At 33.1% G+C, this 10622-nt stretch overlaps 1 protein-coding gene across 1 annotated transcript in view; it reads left to right on the top strand.

Annotated features, from left to right (window-relative positions):
- LOC110093729 (serine/threonine-protein phosphatase 5) overlaps window positions 1-4949 on the top strand; it is a 26058-nt gene extending 21109 nt beyond the window's left edge. Inside the window, exons 12-13 of the mRNA XM_020818707.2 lie at window positions 3569-3643; window positions 4470-4949. Coding sequence (XP_020674366.1) covers window positions 3569-3643; window positions 4470-4529 — 135 coding nt within the window. The 3' untranslated portion in view covers window positions 4530-4949. The remainder of the gene's footprint in view (window positions 1-3568; window positions 3644-4469) is intronic.
- The last annotated feature ends 5673 nt before the right edge of the window (window positions 4950-10622 follow it).

Here is a 10622-nt window from a genome sequence, read left to right as displayed (position 1 = left end):
CTCCGACGGCGTCGGAAGCAAGAGAAACTCAGGAGACCACGGTGTAGGAGGAAATCCGAACCCGCGTAGGAGGAGAAATCAAGATGTGGAGATCCTTGAGGGAGACGATCGACATGCCACCTCTAGAGCCATTTCTAGAGAGGAGATGAGCATGAGGAATGACCGTCAAGTGGCTTGATTTCAGCGTCGAGGTGGCTGAATTTCAGCGCAAGGCGCGGATTTTGAAGGCAGGAGGGAGAATATGAGGGAAGTTGCAGATTTTGGCGAAAGAAGAGAGAATTCATCGGTCGAGGTGCTGAATTTCAGCGTCGAGGTGCTGATCTTGAAAGGGGAAGAGGGGATTATGATGATGGACTCGGATACCAACGTCGGAGGGAGGACCGGGATACTTGGGGAGCGCCTCCTCTTCGAGGAATGGGAGGTTATGGAGAGTTCCGGGTAACACGGAAGGGATCGCGAGGTGAGGAAGTTGAAGATGCCCATCTTAGATGGCCATGACTGGATCTATAAGGTGGAGCGTTTACTGTGCAGTCACCGGGTTGACACGATGAGAAGCTAACGGCGGCAGGTTTGTGTCTGGAAGGGAAGGCGTTGGGCCTGGTATCAGTGGAAGAGATAGGAGAGAACCTGTCAGAACTGGAGAGAGTTCAAGGATTGTTTATTAGAGCGTTTCCGAGCCGATGGGGGAGGAGACTTCTATGACAGTTCTTTGCTCTGACATTCATCTTCATCTCCAACAATTTCTTCATCATTTCTTCTATGGCCATAAATTTGCCCTCCAACCTTTCGTTGTTGGTGGTGATTTGATTCTGAAAGTCGAGAAATCTCTCCTCCAAATCGGTTTTCAATTGGCCGACTTCACCCTCCAAAACGTCCATCTTCTTTCCGGCCATTGTTCTTCTAACGGTTCCACAAAATTATTCTTCCGGAGACGAAGAACTTGCTGAAATTTCAGGATTTCAGCCGCCGGTGATCCCGAATCGATGCTCTGATATCAATTTGATAGGAAATACTTGATTTCAAGTAATTCCTAGCCAAAACTGAAGCAGAACAAGGAGAAAAACTGCTGTCTCCATCAGTGGACAGCAAATATGCGCAGGAAAACAGTGAAAATTGCGAGAAAATTGAGAGACAACGCAAGCAAAGGCTTGTATTTTACTAGTAGACGAAACAAATAGCAAATATACAATTTGTTCTTCAATTCGAGAGTAAGAACGTACTCTCCAAAGTCTCCGGCGAAGCCAAGAGCCCAAAGCAAACCCTAGATCTCAAAGAGAAAACTCAAAGTCAAGATGAGGAGCTAATTCCCCCCAAACTCCTAATTATACAAAATTAATCATAAAGGACAATCATAAACTTCCTAAAACAGCCTTTCACGTTCAAAATTTCCCTCCTAAACTCCCCCTCTCAAGCCTACGTGGATTCACGGCAGAGCCGTTTCCGCCCAGGTTCCGTCTCGCGTAGACGCGGACCGGTCCCTACTGGACCTGTCCAACCGGCCCATCCTGGGCCGGTCTAACATATTTATTGTTCATAAATAATAGTGATTGTAAAATTATGTGTAGAACTGCCAAAGATTTATCTCCTTGCTGAAGAGGTCTCGCACTTAGTTGAGGTTGTCTCTCTCCTTCTGGACTCTTCCACAAAGCCATCACACCCCTACTTCACTCACTGCTAAACCCCTCGCCTTTGCTGAAGCCAACACCCACATTTGTTTTTATCAAAGCCACCGTCCCGTGTCATTGAAGCTGAATTCACCGAAGCTTCACTCTTTCAGTCGTTGAAAGCAAAGCCATCCATGTTCTTTGAAACAACTTCTACCGCATTGATGAAGCTTCCACCCTTCTTCACTCATTACCGAAGTTGCAGCCTTTATTCTTCTCTCATCCTTGAAGGCCCACTTTTGTCCAAAGCCATCACCACCCATCCTTGTCTTCCAAGTCATCTTCTTCCACTGTGGTGGCCGAAGGCCACAGTCTCTTCCTCTCTTTGCTGCATGCAAGAGAAACAATTGGGAGAGAGACTTGCAACATAAAAAATAATATTTTTTATTAAGAAAATTATGATTTTGATTAGATATTTTATTATGTGAGCAACAATAAATAAATAACATAAAATGCTTATGGTGATGGCATTTACTAAATTGTAAAAATATGGCGTAAAGCAAATTTATAATTCTATTTTATTTCTTAAAATTTTGACTTTACATTATGAGAGAAAAAAATGTCTATGTACAAAAAATGAGACGTTAGGATTGTATATTAAGCCCTTATAAATTATGTAAGGCAGTTATGAAAAAGTATTCAGATTGAATGTATGTTTTAATATAGCACGAAAAAATTAGAAGCCTCAAGTAATTCACCTGATTAATATTTTATTATTATTTTTTTATATATATATTGAATTCGAAGCTTACATCTTTGTTATTAGAGCTTAATACAACTGAAAAAATAGATAAATTAAAGAACATTCTTATTTACTCGTGGATTTTTTCTTTATTAGCATGTAACATATCAGAGAAAAAAAATTGATAGTAAAACATAGAAGCTTTATCTGAGTAAAAGTGATTTCCACTGTTTATGTGTGAAGAAGTGCATTGGAAGGCTAGAAAACAGTTTTTTTTATGCTTGATAGATTCAGCTTGACCAAAGAAATCAGATTCATTCATGCCAAAATATGACATGAAAACCATGAATTGTTATTGCAAGGAGATGGAGTAAGTTTCACACTCCATTATCTGCTTCCTCTGTATCAGATTCCATAACTTGCAGTCATTGCAGTACATGGCCTACACGTATTCTATGAGCTCCTTCCTCTACAAGGGTAACTCAGCCCTTTCTGTGGGTGACGAGGTTGATGGTGGTGTTGTGGTTGGAGAGTAAGAGTGACTTGGCCCTTTCATGGTTTTCATTCACGCTTTTGTGTTAGAGATTAACGCTACTCTGGCAGCTTAGCAGTGAATGATCCTTTTGCATGGTTGGATGCACTTTTCTTTCTTCTTTATCAGTGAAAACTGATGAGAAATTAAAGTTAGTTCCTGTTTCTTCCTTCCTATGGATAAAAGCGTAGAATGCAACTTAAAATGAATAAAACCATTATCTCTTATTTGAAAAAGGATGTCTCCGTTAAGAAGAGTAAAGAGTGTTTGAAGTAGAGTCTTCTTCTTATTTAAAGGATGATTGTTTTTAAGAATTACGGCCTTTTTCTCTCTATTTGTCTTACTAAGTGTCTTACTAAGGCTTCATTTGGGACTGCTTTTTTTTTTGCTTCTTAAAACAGTTTTTAAATACAAAAATAAAAATTTTGTACTAGAAAGCTGCTTTAAGAAGCAGAAAGAAAGCCGTCCCAAATGAAGCCTAATACACTGATATGGATGAGTTGCTGCCACCTACCCTTCACCTGTCCAAAGGCAAAAGAACTTTTTATTGCATGCGTGCTTAGTTTTGATATGCATATGCTTTATTAGGGTTTGGAGGAAGATTGCACGTATATAAGAATTACTGCCCAATTCTGTTTCCGTTTAATAAATGCTAATTTGGATGGTATGCTAACTGCTATTTTCATTCAGATGGGAAACAAGGGTGCTCTCATACGCTTTAAGGCCCCGGACATGAAACCAGACATTGTGACATTTTCATCAGTGGTCAGTTGAATTCTTAGAACATTCTGTGTACTGCTTTTTCTTGATTCCTGTTACTGAATTTGTTCGTGCATGTTAAGAAAATCCAAGATTCATTCATGATTCTTCTTTAGCATGCTCGGTGAATTTATGTAGGTTCTTCATCCTTTCTGTGTGCATGACCATAATATACACATGCAACCGTTCCATAACGTTTCTTTTGCTTCTTCTGTTCTAGTTACTGATTGGTTTCAACCTGTAGGCCAACTTTACTTGTGGATTTTACTAGGCTTATTCGAATCGTAACATTAGAAGCATTATGATCCAGTTATATCTTTATTATAGGCATCAAGGCCTACTTATTCACTTTGTCGTTCATCCTTATATTAGTTTCCTACTTTTAATCTCTTTACTTCTGTGATTAATGTTATTTTTCACTGGTAACTGGTTTATCCTTGAATCTTGCTGTAATTTGCCCCTTATAACCAGCCTTACTTTGAATGGTCTCTTAACTACTGTTTTCTTTTTGAAATTCAATCAGTTCTTGCATTGTGTTGTTTGCTCAATTAATGTTTTAGAATATCTTGACGTATTTTGCAACAGGATAGACTTCAAAGTTTTTGGATTTCCATTAAGATTAATAAAATTCATGATGTAGCATGTATGCTAATCTTAGCGTAAACTCCAAGGCCCTGAAACTCATTCTAATAAAATAATGTCAGTTTATCCTTGCACAATGTTTAATTTTAGCTGCTTTTCTTTTGAACTCATATCACTTGACATTTTTTTTTGTTCCAATCAATTCATTACTAATGTTTTTTTTTTCTCGTATTCGTTGAACTTTTTGCAGCCACATCCCAATGTCATGCCAATGGCATACGCTAGTAATTTCCTTCGTCTCTTCTCTTGATTTATACTGCCAATTTTGCTGTAAGATAGGCCCGGCATAAGGTTAAGCAGGTTTTTGAACTTGGTTGACATTTAGAAACTTGTACTAGAAGCAAAAGGACTCTTAAGTCTTTCAATACAACGTTATGCCTTTGTTCATCAGCCATGGCGTTCTTCTTTAACTGTGCCCAACACCTGACTGAAGGACCCTGTGCTCTTCTTTTGCATTTCTGTTCCCCTTTTTGTATGCCTTTACTTTCAGCACGGATTATCAACTGTCGTTAGCATCAAATGTGCCATTCGTTGATATTCATAACAATCTTAAAGAATTAGCTGTGTTTATAGTAACTCTAGATCCGATTTGTTTATAGAAAAGTTGTGGTTTCCGTCTTGCTTTATGCTCGCTCTTAACTCCTCTTATTAGTAAAATTCTGCTTCTCTTCTTTTTGGTTTTCTATGTGGCCGCAATAAGGAAATTATTGCATATTTGTACCTGAAACTGGTGTTCGCTGTTGCCGCACTTGATTTTTTTTATTATTAAGGGGAAGAAGAGAAAGCGGAAAGTAGATTGCAAGAGGATCTTCAATCTTTAAAGTGAAGATCTTTGAAGTTTTATTTGGCGAATATATCTTATAATCTATGTTTTTTTTATTCAGTATAAAATTGATTAATGTTAGTAATTAAATTGCAATTACATATATTTAAAATATAAAGCTATTAAAATTTTTTTATAATTATAAGAAGTTTTTATTTAATTTTATTTTTTTTAAAAGAAATGAATAAAACTAATGCCTCTGTTTTATTATGAGAGCTCATTTGTATAGTAAATTTGTTTTGATTTTTAAAGAAATTATTATATCTAATATAACATTTATTTTATATTTATTTTTGCTTATATGATTGAACTATATAAAATGAATTTGCTCTAATTATTAAAAGTTAAAATTAGGGGTGCAAGTTGATTTGTGAGCCAACTCTAGTTTGATTTGGTTAATGACCTCTGAGCTTAAGATAAGCTAATGAGTTAGTATTAATTTTGATTTGTCAGCTTATTATTATAAATATATTGAAAAAATATTAGTAGAAATATAATTAAAATATAGCAGAATATAGAAGATTAAATATTTAGTTATTATAAATATTTAAAATTAAGTAGTATTTTTAAAAAGTGATTTTTTACTATTTAATTTTATTTATTTATTTTATAGTTTTATTACAATAATTGTTTGAATTATATATATTTTTTTCAAATTAAATAAGTGGGATCAAATTTGTAGAATTAAGCTTGAGTTTAAACTCAATTAATAGATTGAGGTTTAGTTAAAGTTTTTTTGACCTTGGCTTAACTTGTTTATGCATCTACTTGTTTATACCTCTAGTTGAAATTATTCTTAAATAAATATAAACTTATTTTTAATTATTATAAAATTTAAACCAATTATTAAATCGTTCAATATTAATAAACTTAAACTAATTATTTAAAATATTAGTTTGGTTCATCATATCAGATTATAATTAGTTTGGTGCAACTAGTTCGTCAACACACAATAAAACTTCAAGCAAAATTATATTATTTCATTATTAAGTTATAAAATTATCACAAATAAGTTTTAGCAAGATTAAGATGTCTAGCACACACTCGCCATTAAAATTGTGATTCAATTTAATTAAAGAAAAATAAGTATATAGCAATCCAGGAATTGAGCTTATGATTTAGATGATAAAAAGCATTATTGAATTTTATTTTATTTCTTATAGTACCCTTATTGCATATTTTTCTTGTGCATACTAACTTTTGAAGTATACCGTGCATCAAAAGATTAAGGCTTTGTTTAGGACGGCTTTTTTATTACTTTCTAAAACAGAGTTTTAATACAAAAATAAAAAATTTTGTAGTAAAACTCCGTTTTAGAAAGCAGTAAAAAAGCCGTCCTAAACGAAGCCTAAGACCCATGACTAGGTAGAATATGTTGATGTTTTGCAAAAGTCTGTATTTTTATTTATTCACTTTTATATTTCTTGAGTCAAAAGTCTTATAAAGGCATATGCTATCTTAGTAATCGTGCACGTACAAATGAAAGTAAAAATATGAAGTTTAAATTTTCTGAATTTCATACTATATGATTAATTGATCTTAAAATAAATTAAATAGCTAATTGAGTGATTAATCTTTATGAACTAATGGCATTGTATGAATCAGATTGTATAGGATGATCAATATAAATTCAAGCCCCAGTCGCCAATCATATTTAGGTAAGTAATTTGAAATTTTAATTTTAAACTAATCGTACTATATGATTTTTGAAATCATGCCAAAATTAATCCCTATGATAAGCCAATCAAAATATGATTTAATTATCTAGTCTGATCATGTGGCATGATCGTGATTGTATTGGATGATCGATAAGGACGATTTTCGATCGTCCCCGGGATCGTCCTGGATAAATCTTGATTTACTGAAATATTTGTACAATATGATACTAATTGTATTGGGCGATCGATATAGATAATTTTTTATCATCCTATATATTGTTCTGGATGAACAAAAGTAAAATGTCTCAATTGTATTGTACGATTAATTATTTGTACTATACGATTATTTTAGGGTTCTTGAACTGATTGTACTAAAGTCTGTTCATTGCAAAGAACAAACTAGAATTTTTGAATTAATTGTACTATAAGACCCGCAAATCATACTTTACAAATAGAGTTGGCTAACATAAAAAATTAGGATTTTTGGAAGCCTTATATTTAAGCCCTCTCATTAGACTTTGAATGAGTCTTTGGTTACTAGAAAATTTTTTGAGAGAGTTTCTTTTTGAGTGTTTTTGGAGATCTTGCATTGTAATTTCTTGCATTTTTTTTAAAATTTTAAGCCCTCTTCTACTTTTTTTTTTTTGCATTTTTTTTTTGCATATTAATTTCTTACATGTTTTACTTTTATTACAACTATGTGTTGAAATTATTGAAAAATAAAATAAAAAGAAAATATATCTTCAAGTTTTATTTTAACACAAATTGAGAAGAGAAAAGAATATTTATTTCATTATTTTCTTTCGCTTAAGTTTATGTAATTGGTTTGATGTTTCGAAAGAGAATAATTGAGAGAAAATTTTTAAAACACCAATTCAATCCCCTCTTGGTCAACCTTGGGCAGTTCAAATGGTTTCACAAGCAATTCTTGAACTTTTAAAATATTTTAAAATCCAAGGCTTTGAAAACCAGACCAGACCAGAAAGTTCAACCTGTTGAACTACGAACCGGTAGGCCAACTGATTTCAATTTATTCAACAGTTTTTGCAAAGAATAGAGATTGAACCTTTTAAACCATTTGTTCAATTGCCGAACCAAAAAATTGGTACCGATTTTACAAAACTAGTCTGTGCATTTTGAGCCGTTGATGTTAGATTTGATTGGTACAACATGTGGCTATTTAGTGATGAGCTTTAAGGAAGTTGATGTAGAGACGAGTTTGAGAGGTACGACATGAAGGGAGCGAGAGTTTGGTGGGATGCATTGGTAGTTTGTAGTGATTGTGAGGTGCAGGTCTGGAGGAGCCTCTTCGATGGGGAGTGTAGAGCAACTGGGGTTTTAGCAAAGTGAGGAGAAGGGGCTAGGAGGTTGAGAGCTGACAATGTCTTTGAGTTGTAGTAGTGGAGAGGACTCAGGTATAAGGGTTTAATTTACAAAATAAGTTCAAACAAATATTTTATTTTAGTTTTAATGTAATAACTAAACTTTAAAAATCACAAATCTTAAATAATAAGATTTACATGAAGTAAAGTGTAGAAAAGTATAAGAAATGCAAACCAAGATATTATAGTGGTTTGATCAAACTTGACCTGTGTCCACTTCCTAACGGTCATCCTCTTTGGGAATTCTATTAGTAAATACTCCTTTTGTACTTAGCAAGGTAGAGAAGCCCTTCCAAATTTTTAGGTAGAGAATAACCTTTACAAGTGCTTCCTCTCAAAAAGTGTAGACTCCCTCTTGCTTCCCAGCACGACAGAGATGCCTCTCTTCATTTTCCTCTTGCACAGTTGAGATGCCTTCACCATCCTTTTTCTCCACACAATGGTGGAGATGCTACTCCCCTTGGCTCCTCAGCTAGTCACAATTCTTTCTCCCTTCTCTCCAAGAGCTCCTAACACACAACTCGGAAGACAAAGGTGTAAGCCAATGAGGACAACTGTGTGATCTCCCACACATAACCTTTGACTCCTCACCTCTAAACCTCACCTTATCTCCCAAAATGGTTTGGACAAGCTATCTCAAGCAAGGTGAATGACCTCTCCCTCTCTAATGGAGTCTCTCTCATGGAAAAGTGACTTTAGGTACTCACTTGCCTCACCCACACATCTGATTAAAATAATCAAATTGACTATTTAAAGCAGACCCTATTTTTTTTCATTTTGATACATTGATCGTAGGATATAAAGTGTGGATAATACTATCTGATTAGTTCAACATGAGAAAATAGCCATTTTTGAATTTTGTTAGATCGGACCGTATGATATGAATTGTATAATACTATATATTGAATTAGCTTAATGTTTGTCTTGTACGAACAATGGTTCATCTCATGAGAGTTTTATTGATTCATATTTTTTGAATTTTAAATTTGAATTTTTTTTATAACATTCTCAAGTTTGTTAGGGGTGCAATAGAAGTGTGTTTGTTTTATTATGCTATATTCTAAATTAATTAATTAATTTTTAAAGTTTAGTTAACATATTATTTTTTTATAGTTTTTAAAATTTTTATTTAAATTTTAAAGCATATTTTTTACATATTTTTTTTACATTTCTTATGTATTTTTTAGATATTATGGTTTTATTGGAAAGGGACTAGGGTTTTCTATTTAAGGCACCAAATAACTTCCAAGACTTATGAAGTTTAACCATAGATATTCAATGACTTAAGTTAAAATCCATAAAACTTTTAGGCAATTTAAACTTTTATTTTATTTTTAATGATTTTTCTTATTTTGTATTACATTATTAATTAATTATGTATAAAATATATTTTATGAATGACTAAAGAAAAAAGTTATTTAATTTTTATTGTGTATTTAATTAAGAATATAATACAACTTAGTTGCATTATTATGATGTTTCTACATTTAGTTATATATATTTGAATTTATTAGGTCATTTAATAAGCTGATTTTAAGGTTTACTAATAGATTAACCAAATGAGCTTAAATGCTTATGAAATTAATTTCACAAATTTCTATGGACCTTATGAGACTCTTGATGGTGCGACAAGCAAATGCCAATAATATGAGCTTGTACATGACTTGTTGAGTTTGCAATATGATTAGATTTTCTTTGATATAAAATTAATTTAAGCCCACTAAAATTTAAAAGTATAAGTGTTGAATCAACTAATAAAGTGATAGAGTGTTGAACCTATGAGGGAGTGTTTGCTTAATTGCAACTTAACTACTACTTCTACTTGAAATACACAACTTATCCCACTGAAGATAAAAATGATATTTTTGAGTTTTTAACACTGAAAAAAAAAAACTTACAAAGAAAGTTGATACTTATGAAGATAAAGTATTTTGGACTAATGAATGCATATAACATAACTTTTCTAATGAGACTCTTGAATGTAGATGTGATCATAGCATATGCATCCTTAGCTCTTTGTAAAGCTTGTAGGGGTGAAAAGAAATGTTTATGGCCTTCCTATAGCTTTCTATCTCCATAGAATCTATAATATTCAAACATCTTATGTCCAGCCATGCTAACATTCTATTTCAATACTCTTAATTATTCTAGCATTCCTTCATCAAGGCTATACATCACAGTTTTAACTACATACATGACCATTATATGCAATAAATGAAGAGTGAGAGATATTGAAAATATCAATAAATTTTTTAAAATAAAAAAGTCTATATTAGTACATTTTATTCTCTCTATATCATTAGCCCAAACTAAAGAATTAGTCAAACATGGAGGAAATAACAAGCAAACTCATCTTTACTTAATTCATTGGAAGAAATGACACAAGAGAAGTAATAAAAAAATTGTCACTAGAAAGGAAGAAATAATCTTCTCCATACTCCTTCAACCAATCACAACATTTCTTACACATACATGATAAG

The sequence above is a fragment of the Dendrobium catenatum genome, unplaced genomic scaffold (genome assembly GCF_001605985.2).
Source record: "Dendrobium catenatum unplaced genomic scaffold, ASM160598v2 fragScaff_scaffold_1697, whole genome shotgun sequence".
NCBI lineage: Eukaryota > Viridiplantae > Streptophyta > Magnoliopsida > Asparagales > Orchidaceae > Dendrobium > Dendrobium catenatum.
This window is presented reverse-complemented; position numbering and strand designations above follow the sequence as displayed.